Raw genomic sequence first — 15,098 nt, 5'->3', positions numbered from 1 at the left:
AGACTGAGAAAATACTGACTATAGATGACTAGGCACAGGTTAGATGTACACAGTTTAAAGTTAGTGTTCTCAGTCTCCCTCTGCTGGTAGGCGTACATAACCCAAGCGTCTTGACCGGTCTGGAGGGTTGCTGAGGAAGTGGGCAACTGATTGGCTTTTGATTCCTGAATACTTAAATATGCAAAATGAGTGATTTTCTGGTTGACTGTTTCCTGGAGACGAATGTCCTGCACTTCTGGAAAAGTAGGGGTGTGCAAAAATAGCTGCCTCTCAAAATCCATGCTATCAGACCCAGCATCTTGTTGGGATGAAGTAGAAAATCTTGCTGGGTGAGTAGTAAGGGGCAGAAATACATGTTCATGCTCACATTCAAGGAGTCTTTAAAGGTCATGTGACTGCAGTATGCGGCATGCCTGTTTATCCTGCTTGATGACAAAAAACCCTGCTACTGGTAAGAAGTAATCCACACAAAAAAGTAGAGCTGTTGAACTGCTCAATGAAAAGGGTGAACAGGGAAATTTAATAAAGGTGGATCCCTCGCCCTAGACAGTTGCTAGCAAAAGGCTATTCTGACTGAGCTGAAAGTCCAACTTGGGGGGGGGGGGGGGGGGATTACTGGGCAAAAAATAAAATCCCCCAGCAACAATAATTTTGATTAAAATTTCATTATAGGCTCCAAAACTAGGTAAAACCCTTATTCATATCTGGTTTTAGAAAACCAAGATATGTAAATTAACCTAGTTAAGTTACAGAGCAGCAATATTAACATCCTGAAATAAAAAAATCAGACCTGATGTTCAAGAACTGTCTGGAAATTACTGTAATGCTAGGGGCCGTCTTTTTCCATACTAGGGAGAATGGTTTTTCCAAATAATCCCCCACCCAATTCATATTAACAAAAATTGCTCACCTTCTCCTTTCCATTTCTCGGATTTCTCGTTCTCTCTGCCTCTGACGTTCACGCTCCCGTTGCTCCTTGATTTTATCAAATGACAAAATATCACGTTTCTCTTTGCTGTCTGACTTACGGTCCTGGCTTTTGGAACTCTGCAAGAAAGTACATATAAAACCAAAAATAAATTAGAATGCTAAACCTTTAAGAGACAGCAAAGTTACTCACCTGTAGCAAGTACTGTCCAAGGACAGCAGGACACATTACCACTTATGTGCGACATCATCCAATGGAGCCCAGCATGGATGCTACCCAGTGTACTGGATCCTTCTGAAGCCTTTGGCAATGCCATACCCAGCATGGGTGGGTGCTTTCCCGCCCAACGTGAGTGCACAGTACCGGTAGTATAGTACAGCTTAAGGTATACAACTATGTGGTAATGTGTGCCCTACTGTCCTCAGAGAACATGCTACAGGTGAGTATCTTCGCTACCTCCAAAGACAAGCATGACAGTAGTACTACTACATATGGAAATCCCTAGCTACCAGGCTCACCAAAACACCAGACAATCAGGACTTGCAACAGGCAGAGCCAATAAGGAACCAATTAAGATAAATTTATTTACATTCCTGTTGTGTGGGTGCAGCCTGAAACAGAACAAAAATAGGCTTAGGAGGGTGGAGATTCACTCTAGACTCCAAACAAATTCTGCAAAACTGACCGAGCTGTCAAATTGGGAATCTGGCTCAAGAAAGTAGCGAGATGTGAATGTGTGGACAGAATACCATATTGCAAGTTTTGCAATCTCGACAGAAGCTGATCTCAAATTTATTTATTGTATTTGTATCCCACATTTTCCCACCTCTTTGCAGGCTCAATGTGGCTTACAATAAATCATGAATGGTAGAAATATATTAGAAAATAGACATTTAGTGTTACAGAAGGATCTTGGGTAACAAAGATAAAACATGATAGTAATATAACAAGCAGATATAAGACAGTTCTGAATATATGTGGAGGAGTTGTGTATGTTCACATTTGTTGATCTTTGTGGTATGCCTTATTAAAGAGATGGGTCTTCAGTAGTTTGCGGAAGTTGGTTAGTTAGTAGATCATTTTTAAGTTGTGCGGTAGTGCGTTCCATAAAACTGTGTGCTCAAGTAGGTAAAGTTTGACGCATGTATTAGTTTGTATTTTAGACCTTTGCAGTTGGGGAAGTACAGATTAAGAAATGTGCGGGATGATCTTTTAGCATTCCTGAGTGGTAAGTCTATCAGGTCTGACATGTAGGCTGGTGCACCTCCGTGAATGATTTTGTGAACTAGGGAGCATATTTTGAACGTGATTCGCTCTTTAAGTGGGAGCCAGTGTAGCTTTTCTCGTAGGGGTTTAGCACTTTCATGTTTAGTTTTACCGAATATGAGTCTAGCTGCAGTGCTCTGGGCTGTCTGAAGTTTCTTGATTATTTGCTCTTTACAGCCAGCTTAGAGTGCGTTGCAGTAGTCTAGACGACTGAGCACCATTGATTGTACCAGGTTACGGAAGACGGTCCTTGGGAAGAAAGGTCTTACTCTTTTTAATTTCCACACGAGTGGAACATCTTCTTGGTTGTGTTTTTTGTGTGGCTCTCAAGTGTTAGGTGTCGATCGATGGTAACTCCAAGAATTTTTAGGGTGTCCGAAATTGGAAGGTTCAGATTTGGTGTGTTAATGGTGGTAAATTTGTTCGTGTTATGTTGAGAGGTGAGGATGAGGCATTGGGGTTTTTCTGCATTAAGTTTCAGCTGAAATGCATCCGCCCATGAATGCATGATATGGAGACTTTGGTTGATGTCATTGGAAATTTCCTTTAAATCTTGTTTAAATGGGATGTAAATCGTTACGTCTGCGTATATGTATGGGTTGAGGTTTTGGTTTGATTATAGTTTGTCCAAGGGTATCATCATTAAGTTGAATAGAGTCGGCGAGAGGGGGGATCCCTGTGGGACTCCGCATTCAGGTATCCATGTGGCTGAAGTAGTCGAGTTAGATGTCACCTGGTATGATCATGTGGTTAGGAATCCCTTGAACCAATTGAGAACGTTACTTCCAATTCCGAAGAACTCAAGGATATGTAGTAGTATTCCATGATCAACCATGTCAAAAGCGCTTGACATGTCAAATTGTAGAAGTAGTATGTTTTTTCCAGTTGCAATCATTTGTTTGAATTTAGTCATGAGTGTAACTAGTACTGTTTCAGTACTGTGGTTAGACCGAAATCCTGACTGGGAGTCATGGAGTATTGAGAATTTATTTAAATAGTTTGTGAGTTGTTTGGTCACCATCCCTTCCGTTAGTTTGGTTATTAAGGGAATGGATGCTACTGGCCTATAGTTGGTTAGTTCACTGGCACTTGGTTTGGGTTGGAGCAGTATTGTCTAATATGGATCTGCATCTCTTGTCCCATTCTAGGAGGAATTGATTTGTATCTGCCTTTATTGTCCATCCGTTGTAGTAGATCTGCTGCCAGAATATTACCGGGTCTATTTTTCCTCTCGTGGTATAGGTTTTTCGTTCTTGTTTGTTCGGTGAGTCTTTCGTTCGCCATTGGAGAGAGACGTTTGCTCCAACATGACCCTCTGCTCAGCCTGGGCACAAGTAAAAGGAGATGCAATCTGCTAGCCAATAGGTTAAAGTGTGTTTACCAACGGTTGCCCCCATCCTGTTGGGGGGGGGGGGGGGGTCAAAAGAAACAAAGCGCCAGGTGGACTGTCTACAGGCTTTAATCTGCTCCAGATGAATGGTTAAGGCTTGCTTACAGTCTAAGGTGTACAATGCACTTTCACAAAGGATGGGTGTGAGGTTTTGGGAAAGTATTGGCAGAACAATTAACTAAAGGAAATTAGGATGGTGTGTGGAGCCACCCTTTTGGTCTGCTCAGCATAACCTTACTAAAACATCTTCTTGGAACAGTCTACTTGATTGCCAACATGTCAGCAACTCTATGAACGAGTAACCTTCTCCGGAGACAAGAAGGGGACATGCAGGCACACTTTATGGTAAAGTCCTCAGACTGATCCTGTGTGTCTGTGCTCTTCTCTAGCTATAGTAAGCCACTAGGCTCACTGGGCATATGCGGGAGTTCCCACATCCAGTGTGCTCCTCTGCCTGCTTTCAGTTTTTTCTTCAGCAACTCCTGGTCCGGCGCAGCTCTCCCCTCTTCTCACACCACAAAAAAATAAATAAAAAAGTAACAGAAGAGGAAACATCACCCTTACCACTGATTCTCTTTCAAATATTCCTACACTCCTGCGTACTCCCTTAATTTTCCCCTCCCGCCCATGGTCTCTCAATTCCCTTCTCCTTCCCCTCCCTCCTGGACCGCCGGGGGCTCTCCCCTCCTGGTTTACCTTATGCAGTGGCAGCGTATTGAAACGCTGCCTGGGCCTGTACCAGACCTTTCTTTCTAACCCGACGCATCCCCTTCTGAAAGCAGGAAGTTGCATCAGAAGGGGGTGGGACAGGTCAGAAGGAAAGGCCTGGTGCAGGCCAAGGCAGCGTTTCAATACGCTGCTACAGGACAAAGATTTACTGCAAAAAGGTAAACGGTAAACTAGGAGGAGAAAGCCACTGGCAATCTGGGAGGAGAGGAAGAGATGTCAGACTGGACAAGGGAGGTAGAAAGGGAGGGTGGTTAATCACGAAGATGCAAGCCATAGAATCGATCCTCGCTAGACACGGACATACGCTAAGGACATGGAACGTCTGGGTGAACCTAACAGTCACGATCACCTTAGCAGAGTAACCCTTCTTCCTCAAACATGCCCTTTCAAGAGTCATGCCATAAGCGAGAATGGAGACAGATCCAGCACTGGACCTTGAAACAGGAAGCTGAGACCCCCCCCCCCCCCAAGAGGAAGGGGATTGTCCATCTTGAGGCAAATGATATCCCCGTACCACAGCCTCCAGGGCCAATCAAGCACTATCAGGATCACCAGGCCAGAATGCGACTGAGTTGAATGGTGCGACCAGCCGCCCAGGGGGAAACATACAGCAGAGAAGCAGTTAGCCAGGGAGAAATCAGGGCATCGACCCCCTCCACCAACTGACGAACGGAGGAACCTGAGCACTGCATGCCATCATCAAATCTAACACTGGACTCCCTCAACGGCAAGCCACCAGCTAGAAAGCTTCCCAGGTCGAGGACCATTCCCCCAGATCCAATGTGTAACTGCTCAGAAAATCTGCTTAACCTTGTCCACTCCTGTTACACAAGTGGCATAGAGCTGGCTTTCAGCCCACCGTAAAAGCTGAGGGACCTCTTCAGCCACTGTCCAGCTGCGAGTCCCACCTTGACAATTTATATACACCACAGCCATGGCGTTGGAGGACAGAGCCCGAACTACTATTCCTTCAAGTGCTGAAAGATTTACAGAGCGAGGCAGATCGCTTTGGCTTCCAGATGACTGACCACTGCCCTTGGGTCACCTGACCCAATGTCCCCTCAAGCCACAGAGTCTGGCATCCGTGGTTACCAACATCTGGTCCGGAATTCCTAACAGCATACCTTTGGTTAAATTGGTGGTCTGTAACCACTACCGGAGCAGGCCTCCCCCTTCAGAGGCACTTGCTTCTCCACAAAATTGTTCTATGGAGACAACTGGACAGGAATGCCAGCTGCAGGGAACACATGAGCCCTGGTCCATGGAACCACTTCAGGAATCACCACCATGGACCCCAAAACTTGCAGAAGTTCATGCTAGTGGTAAAGCCTCGGACAGGAGGCGACGGACACAAGCTTGCAACTTGTGGATCCACTCAGTGGCAGAAACACTCGCCCCAACCGAGTATCAAAGTGAATTTCCAGAAAGTCAGTGTCTGAAAGTACAAGATGATTTTTAGGGAGTAAATGACAACTCATCCCAGGTGCTTGAGAAACTGGACCACCCAAGTGGTGTGCTCTTCGCTCTGTCCAGCCAATAATACAAACTGGGGTGGAACCAGAATGCCCTTCCTGCGAAAGGCTGCTGCAATCACCACCACGAACTATGAAAAAGTCCAGGGCACAGTCGCCTGCCAGAAAGGTAAGGCAAAGACCTGGAAATACCGCCTCAGAAAACTGAGACACTGCTGATAAGTTGGACATATGGGAACATGCAAATAAGCCTCCGAGATCCAAGGTGAGAACATCCCATTCCAAACAGTGACTATGTCCGACTGGAGTCTCCATATGAAAACTGGGCACCTCGAAAGCACTGTTCACCCCCTTGAGATCCAAAATCAGACTAAAAGACCCTTCCCCTTCTTGGGCACCACAAAATAAATGGAATAACTGCCCTTGGCCACACAGTATAGGAACTATCGCATGCAAGTTGACCAGAATGCATAAGGTGTCCCTGAATGCCCCAGCTTTCCAGGGGCACTCTGGCAGATAGTGATCTAACTCCAGTGAGTAACCATTGCAAATGTCTTCCAGCACCTACTGAACAGATTTACATGGGCTCACCTTTGGTAAAAATCCCAAAACTGCGAGCCGACGACACCAGAGGCTGGACCTGAACACCCGCCTCAGACTCTCTGCCCCCTCAACGGCCTCCATGAAAAGATTGAGACCTTTAAAAAAAAAAAAAAAAAAAAAAAACTCCTCTGCAGACCACTGAACTTACCGGGACAGTATCACCAAGACTCACGAAAACAACCATGCATAGACACCCATGCCCATTCCCCTGGGAATCCCCACACACCAGTTTATCGAACTCTTTCCCAAAAAGCACAGAACTTTTGAAGGGAAGCGTGCAGCGCTTGGACCCGGAGGCTACATCAGCAGCCCAGCCCCAAAGTCACAATGCTAGACGGGCCACCACGAGTAGTAGCATATTTTTCACAGAAGCCCATAAGAGATTGTACAAGGCATCTGCCAAAAAGTGCCCATCTCCAGCTTTGCCACTTCCCAAACCAGCGCTCTGATTGGTTGGCAAAGCATCCAAGAGGAACTGTGCCCAGTGCCCTAGCAACAAAACCCCCCATATACGGAAAAGAAAGAAAAACTGCATCAGCGGAGTGCCTCGATCTGCTGTCCTGGAGATCTTTGAAAGCAGTGTTGCCAACCACCAGGATGGTAGTCTACTTGGTGACAGCCATCAAAGCATCCACCGTGGATGGCAAAAGGGAATCCGTTGCCCCTTCCGGGATAAGATACAGCTTCCCCATAGGTTTCACAACCCTACACAGAGTGTCAGGAGACTTCCGCTACATGTGAGCCATGTCCTGGATATCTTGATTAATGGGGAATGTTCTAGCCAGACACCCTTCACCGAAGAGTCCACCTTTTTTGGCTGCACTCTCTACCGCCACCCAGTCTTCAAAATTTATTACAGTGAAATGAGCTCAGTTCTTCCCTATGAAAGATATAGACCACTGTATAATCCACCCCAGGGAAAGTCCTCCGTCCTCAACGAACTTTTCCTCTGGAAGAGGGTCCTACTCAGGGTCCTAGAAGTCCTCAAGAAAATTTTTCTCCAGCTCCATCATATCCTGCTCCAAGTCCACCTGGAGACGTTCAGCAGAACATGGTGTGTGTGTGTGTGTGGGGGGGTGGGGGTGTTTCCCCATAGCATCCCTATCCCCGGCAGCTGCAAAAGCAGGAAAGAAGCATTCTGTGGTCAACTGTGGAGGCAATCAAGCCAACGGGCAGAGTCCAAGATGGCAGCGGTTCATGCCAAAATCGGGACTGCCGCTGAGGTACCTGCCATCAGTCTCCTGGGTGTCTGTTGAATGGGTCAAGCTCCCTGGCTGAGAGGCACCCAATTCCATCCCAACACCAATTTCAGCTCTCCAGAGAGCCAACAAGGAGCCCCCACAGCTTCAACACTATGCTTTCCACACACACGGCAATGACACGGGCTCTCCACGTTCATCTCTGCCCAGACACAGGGACAAGGAAAGCACGATGCGAACTAGAACCACAAAAAAAAAAAAAAAAAAAAAAAAAAAGACCATACAGCCCTTCAGGCACTACTAAGACAAGGAACCACCGGCCTACTGAGAAGCAAGCAGATATACACCTTGGCAAAGCTAAAGCTGTTGCTGCTTTTGGACCCCCCCCCCCCCCCCCCCCCCCCCCCCCCCCCCCCCCACAAAAGGCAAAAAAAGAAAAAGATCAGCCACTCAAGGCTTCCAGAATGAGGAGCTGAGGAGCACCCCCCCCCCCCCCCCCCCCCCCACCTCTGGCCTATCAGACTGGTTCAGACTGCACATCTACCATCTGCTGGGAGACTGAGAAATACCGACTGGCTGGGAACTCCACAGGGATCTTATACAATCCTCACAGTCAGTGCTATCTCCCATCTGCTGTTAGGCATGCATAATCCAAACGTCTTGACCGGTCTGGATTGCTACTAAGGAATCCCAAGCTTAAATCATTTTACTACAATTTCAATCCTGCATTTCTATAAAACCTGAGTCACAATGTAATTGAAAGTTCCCTCAGACTAACAGTGTAATTCAATATGCCTTGAAGGTTCCTGGTGCCACATGATTACCAATTTAAAGACAAATTTAATACTGATCGTGGTCTCTAGATAATTTACTGTATTGGTAGAAACACAACAACACAGACTCAGGAAATACAGTTATTCAAATTATCTGATCGACATGATTGGTACAGATCTAGTAACACTTACTCTCTCTTTAGACCTGGAAGTGGTTTTCACACTAATGACAGGCTCCCCTTTGGATTTATCCATTACAACTGTTCTTTCTGTTCCTCGGCTTGCTGGAAAAAAGGCATTCCACAAGGTTACCAAACATGAAAACAGGGAAAATGAATTCTGATCAATTGTATCGCTATTATATCTTTGCTGATTTTATAACAGGCAATTATTTCTCCTCCTGCACAGTAGCAGCACAAAAACTGAGTGTACTTAGGAGCGAATGTGTCAAGGTCATAATCCAAATGTAAAGAAACAAGAAAAAGGATTTAGTGAATAAGGCATTTCAATGTGCAAAACATTTAGCACCCTGAAAACTGAAGACGCAGCACTGTTTCTCAGAAGTGCCCTCCCAAAATTCTCCTAGGCAGATTTGCAATTTTCTGATGATATATATATATATATATATATAGATATATATAGATATATAGAGTCCAAAAGCAAGGGGAGGTGGGCGGGTTTGTGGGAATAATCAGCCTACTGTCCTCATAGAACACCTGCTACAGGTAAGTATCTTTGCTTTCTCCGAGGACAATTCTCACAGATGGGGTATCCCTAGCATCCAGGCTCACCCAAAACAAGAAACACTGGTCAACTGGACATCGCAGTGGTAAGCCCATAAAGCGAAGATACATACCTGTAGCAGATGTTCTCCAAGGACAGCAGGCTGATTGTTCTCACAAAGTTCTGCCAGAGCCTTCTGGCATGTGCATCGCACATGCGTGGCCATCTGGCTGCCCGTCGCGCGAGTGTTCCCACTTAAGTTATGTCCAATAGCAAAAAACAAGAACTCCTCCTCCAAAGGGGAGGTGGGCAGGTTTGTGAGAACAATCAGCCTACTGTCCTCGGAGAACACCTGCTACAGGTATGTATCTTCGCTTTCTCAGAGGACAAGCAGGCTACTTGTTCTCACACTTGGGGTATCCCTCGCACCAAGGCTCACTCAAAACAACAAAGAAAGGTCAATTGGGCCTCGCAACGGCGAGGACATAAGGATTGACCTAAAAACCAGAACATCTGAGAGTGTAGCCTGGAACAGAATAAAAATGGGCCTGGGGGGGTCGAGTTGGATTCTAAACCCCAAACAGATTCTGCAGCACCGACTGCCCAAACCGACTGTCGCGTCGGGTATCTTGCTGAAGGCAGTAGTGAGATGTGAATGTGTGGATTGATGACCACGTCGCAGCCTTGCAAATCTCTTCTATAGTGGCTGACTTCAACTGAGCCACCGACGCCGCCATGGCTCTAACACTATGAGCCGTGACATGACCCTCAAGAGTCAGCCCAGCTTGGGCATAAGTGAAGGAAATGCAATCTGCTAGCCAATTAGAAATGGTGCATTTCCCCGAATGCGACTCCCCTTCTGTTGGGATCAAAAGAAACAAACATTTGGGCGGACTGTCTGAAGGGGCTTGTCCACTCCACGTAAAAGGCCAATGCTCTCTTGCAGTCCAAGGTGTGCAACTGACGTTCAGCAGGGCAGGTATGAGGACAGGGAAAGAATGTTGGCAAGACAATTGATTGGTTCAGATGGAACTCTGACACCACCTTCAGCAAGAACTTAGGGTGCGTGCGGAGGACTACTTATAGCAGCAGCTTCAGAGAGCATTTTCCATCTCACAGATAGGCTGCAGAGAATACCTTCTCCTGCTTTAGACTTAATCCCGCCCACCCTACCCCTCTACCCACCCACCCCTAGAGTGACATGTCTTATATAACCTCCCTATCAACCCACTCATTACTTTACCTCACCCATTTCTATTCTTCTATCACCTTCTCCCACTACTCCAACCAGAGTTACACCTAATCACACTGACCACCCTTCAACATCTTCAGTCCTTCTGTGACTGTTCTCTTGTGCTTGACTGCTTAAATATTTTAAATTTAAATGCTTTACTTTTTGTCTGTTAGATTGTAAGCTCTTTGAGCAGGGACTGTCTTTCTTCTGTGTTTGTACAGCGCTGCGTACACTTTGTAGCGCTCTAGAAATGTTAAATAGTAGTAGTAGTAGTACTCTGCTGTGATGAAACTTGAGATAAGGAGCATGCACTACCAGGGCTTGAAGCTCACTGACTGTACGTGCTGAAGTAACAGCCACCAAGAAAATGACCTTCCAGGTCAAGTACTTCAGATGGCAGGAATTCAGTGGCTCAAAAGGAGGCTTCATCAGCTGGGTGAGAATGACGTTGAGATCCCATGACGCTGGCGGAGGTTTGACAGGGAGCTTTAACAGCAGCAAACCTCTCATAAAGCGAACTAAAAGCTTACCTTCCACAAGCTGATGATAAACACTAATTGCACTAAGGTGAACCTTTACGGAGTTAGTCTTGAGACCAGACTCTGGTAAGTATAGGGAGACCAGACTCTGATAAGTTCAATTTTGTGTAGGGAGACTCTTTTATAGGTAAGTATTCAAGCAGGGTATGTGTAAGACACGAAAGGGGATCTATGGACTTGCTGTCACACCAGACAAACCTCTTCCATTTAAAAGCGTAACACCTTTTAGTGGAATCTTTCCTGGAAGCAAGACAGACCCGGGAGACACCCTCCACAACACCTAAGGAAGCGAATTCTATGCACTCAACATCCAGGCTGTGAGAGCCAGAGACTGGAGGTTGGTATGTAGAAGCAACCCCTTGTTCTGAGGGTCGGAAAACACTCCAATCTCCACGGTTCTTCGGAGGACAATTCCAGAAGAGGGAACCAAATCTGATGCAGCCAAGATGGCACAATCAGGACCATGGTTCTGCGGTCTTGCTTGAGTTTAAGCAAGTCCTCCCCACCAGAGGTACGGGAGGATACGCATATAGAAGACCTGGCCCCTAAAGGAGGAGGAATGCATCTGACGCTTGCTGTGGGCCTGAAGCCTGAAAAAACTGAGGGACCTTTTGATTGGTTTGAGTGGCAAAAAGATCCATCGATGGGGTGCCCCACACTAGGAAATTCATGCGGGCTACACCCATATTTAGTGACCACTCGTGAGGTTGCATTACTCTGCTCAGTCTGTCGGCCAGACTGTTATTTACACCTGCCAGATAAATGGCTTGAAGAAACATGCTGTGACGGAGAGCACAAAGCTACATCTGGACAGCTTCCTGACACAGGGGGTGAGATCCGGTGCCCCCCTGCTTGTTGGTGTAGTACATCGCAACCTGATTGTTTGAATCAAGATAATTTGGTTGGATAGCTGTTCTATGAAAGCCCTTAGAACGTTCCAGATTGCTCGGAGCTCCAGGAGATTAATCTGAAGATCTGTTTCCCGAGAGGACCACGCTCCCTGAGTGTGAAACCCATCTACACGATCCCCCCCACCACAGGAGAGATGCATCCGTCGTCAGCACCTTCCGTGGCTAAGGAATTTGGCACCGGCGCCCCATGGTCAAATTGGATCGAATTATCCACCACTGCAGAGAATGTGCAAAGTCGGTGGACACCTGGTTGACATCTTCTAAGCTCCCCGTGGCTTGATGCCATTGGGAAGCCAGAGTCCATTGAGCAGATGTGCCATGGGCGTAATATGAACTGTGGAGGCATAAGGCCCAATAGTCTCAAGATCTGCCGAGACACTCGAACCTTGGAGACTAGGGACAGAAGCTTGTCTGCCCTGGTCTAGGGGAGATAGGCTCAAACTGACTTCATGTTGAGCAATGCTCCAATGAATTTCAATGTTTGAACCGGAGTGAGATGGAACTTGGGGTAATTTCTTATGAACCCTAATAGTTCCAGCACCTGAACAGTTCTCCGAATGGACTCCTGAGCACTGTCCTCCAAGGTGCTCTTCACTAGCCATTCATCGAGATAAGGGAACACATGCACTCCCAGCCGGCGTAGCGATGCCACAACCACTGCTAGGCATTTTGTGAATACTCTGGGAGCTGAGGGTAGGCCAAAGGACAGTACATGGTACCGAAAGTGCTGCGTTCCCAGCTGAAATCAAACATACTTCCCGTGAGCTGGAAGTATCAGGATGTGTGTATATGCATCCTTCAAGTCCAGAGAGCATAGGCAATCATTTTCCTGAATCATGGGAAGAAGGGTGCCCAGGGAAACTATCCTGAACTTTTCTTGGGAGTAGGAATTTGTTCAGGGCCCTTAGGTCTAGGATGGGACGCATCCCCGTTTTCTTCTGCACAAGGAAGTACCTGGAATAGAATCCCAGCCCTTCTTTCCCTGGTGGAATGGGTTTGACCGTATGGGCCTTCAGAAGGGTGGGGAGTTCTTCTGCAAGTACCTGCCTGTGCTGGGAGGCTTAGATTCCAGATTGAGGGTGTATCCTAACTGGACAATTTGAAGAACCCACCAGTCAGAGATTATGAGAGGCCACCTTTGGTGAAAAAACATTAACCCCCCCCCCCCCCCCCCCCCCGGCAAGTCATCCAGCACAGACACTTTTAGTTTGGCTATGCTTTCCTGGAGCTAGTCTAAAGCCCGTCCCTTGCTTTTGCTGGGGAGCACCAGGGGCCTTGAGTGCACACAACTGGAATGAACGCGCTGGGGCTGAGCCTGAGTAGGTAGACGAGACGCCGGAGTGTACCTGGAATAGGGGGGGCACTGAGGAGGTCCACCAAAATAACTCCTAGTTGATGAGGTAGTAGCAGAAGGCACCTGGAGGGACAGAGAAGCCATAGTATCTGTGTGCTTCTTGATCTGGTCAACCAGATCTTCTACCTTCTCTCCAAAAATGATTATCCTCCCAGCAAGGAACATCCGTTATTCTCTGCTGGACCGAGTGATCCTCCAGGTCAGAAATACACAGCCAGCGCATTGCTATACCTACAGCAGAAGTGTATGCGCCTCTGGCCAGAAATTTATGACACGCCTTCTGCTGCCTGACCAGATGGCGAAAGGGTTTGACAACTGCTGCATAGAGTTGTGCAAGTGGATGCTCGTAAAGAGGTGTAATCCAGGACCTCAAGCATCTCAGCCCTGGGTTCATCCTCCAAGTCTCCGAGGAATGGAATGGCCTGATCCATTTCCCGCACAAAAAATGAGGAGAGGCTCTCAAGAGAGTCCCTTTCAGGTGGAGGGGAAGGTTCAGAGTGAATCCCACAGGACTCATCTGAGAAGTACCTGGGATCTTCCTCTGACTCCCACGAGCGCTCCTCCTCTGTGTCGGAAAGAACTTCACTCAGAAACTTCCGAGACTGAACCTGTTTCGATGCTGAAGACCCATGGTCTCGATGGCAATGTCGAAGGGCCAACCCCCACATGGACTGCGGTGAAGCTTCCTTCATCGACGTCGAGAGTTGACCTGGGTGGCAGCCCATACCGGAGCCGCAAGCGGCACAGAGCTCAGAGACCTCACCGCGGGTGGAGGGCTGAGACAGCAGGCGATGCGGAAGGCACAAGCAACCCTGATGCAGACGTACGCAGCAGTCCCTTCAAAAGCTCTGGAATCAAAGCCCGAATGTGCTCATAGAGAGCTGCCATCGGAAAAGGCTGTGTGGCCGGTGAAGTCAGTAGCAGCGTCACCTGGGGTTCGGGAGCAGGAACCAGACTGCTGAGAGACCAGTGCATCAGTACCTCTTGTATGGAGGGGGAGCAATCCTCCCAGCGGCGATGCTTCTCTGGTGCTGAATCAGTCAGCATTCCAGAGCTCCCAGCACCATGCGTCGAAAAGGAATAGTGTCTGTGCTTCCTAGCCTTCACTTGATGCATCTCACCAAGGCTCCTCAGTGCCGACATCAAATCCCCACATCGCCTCAGGGTTGGGTCCGATGATGGACGGTTCGGGGGGGGGGGGGGTGCACAGCAGGAGACCTCGAGGCAGGTGGAGACCCGCTCGATGCCTCACTGCTCCCACTTTGTGCCGTAGCCTCTCAGCAGCCATGCCTACCTCCACTCTCGACATCGATGTGTCCCTCGATGTCAACGCCGCTGACCTCGGTACTAATGTCAATGCAGACGCCGAAGGACCAGACAGAGCCCAAAAAGGTTTCTCTCTCTGAAATTCTCAAGCCAGTTTTCTTCACTCGACGACAAAGGGCGCAACGAGCTGGGCTATGGTAGGGCCCAAGGAACTGGATACACCACGAATGGGTATCTGTGCCTGGGATGGTTCGGCTGCACCAGTACAGTGTTTGAAGCTGCTGAGAATCTTCGATGACATGAAAGGGAAGACAGCACCGGCTAAAAGTCTCGACTGTGTCAAGAAAAAAGGTACAAAATGAGAGAAGGACCCGGCCGAGCAGCCTAAAAGCGGCCGCAATGGAATATAAACTACAAAAAAATTAACTAATGAAAAACTAAGAAAAATATGAAGAAACTCGCAAAAATATGGTCAAGGCTCGTTCCTGGGCACAGAGCAGCCACAGAGATTCCGTTGCTCCTTGCATAAAAGAAAAAACTGAGGAGCGCGGCAAGGAACTCAGCGCATGCACAGACAGACGTGCAAGCACACAAGGCTCCAGCAAACTTTTTACTATTTGGAATGCTGGTTCCCGGGCCGGTGCAGATCGACCTAATTGTGAGATTAATACAGCCTGCTTGTCCTCTGAGAATACTGAGATCACCTTGGGC

The 15,098-nt window shown here is 47.6% G+C and overlaps 1 protein-coding gene across 3 annotated transcripts in view; it reads right to left on the bottom strand.

Annotated features, from left to right (window-relative positions):
• LOC115480740 (scaffold attachment factor B2-like) overlaps nt 1–15,098 on the bottom strand; it is a 205,543-nt gene that overhangs the window by 97,638 nt on the left and 92,807 nt on the right. For all 3 annotated transcript variants that reach the window (XR_003943860.1, XM_030219611.1, XM_030219610.1), the window contains exons 12-13: nt 8,553–8,644; nt 911–1,047 (exon numbers count right to left, since the gene is read on the bottom strand). Coding sequence is in view for 2 of the 3 variants with exons in the window: in XM_030219611.1 (XP_030075471.1) it covers nt 911–1,047; nt 8,553–8,644 (229 nt within the window). In the remaining variant the exon portion in view is untranslated. The remainder of the gene's footprint in view (nt 1–910; nt 1,048–8,552; nt 8,645–15,098) is intronic.

Source organism: Microcaecilia unicolor, chromosome 11, assembly GCF_901765095.1.
Source record: "Microcaecilia unicolor chromosome 11, aMicUni1.1, whole genome shotgun sequence".
Taxonomy (NCBI): domain Eukaryota; kingdom Metazoa; phylum Chordata; class Amphibia; order Gymnophiona; family Siphonopidae; genus Microcaecilia; species Microcaecilia unicolor.
Note: the sequence above shows the minus strand (reverse complement) of the source record. Positions and strands in the feature narration are given on the sequence as shown.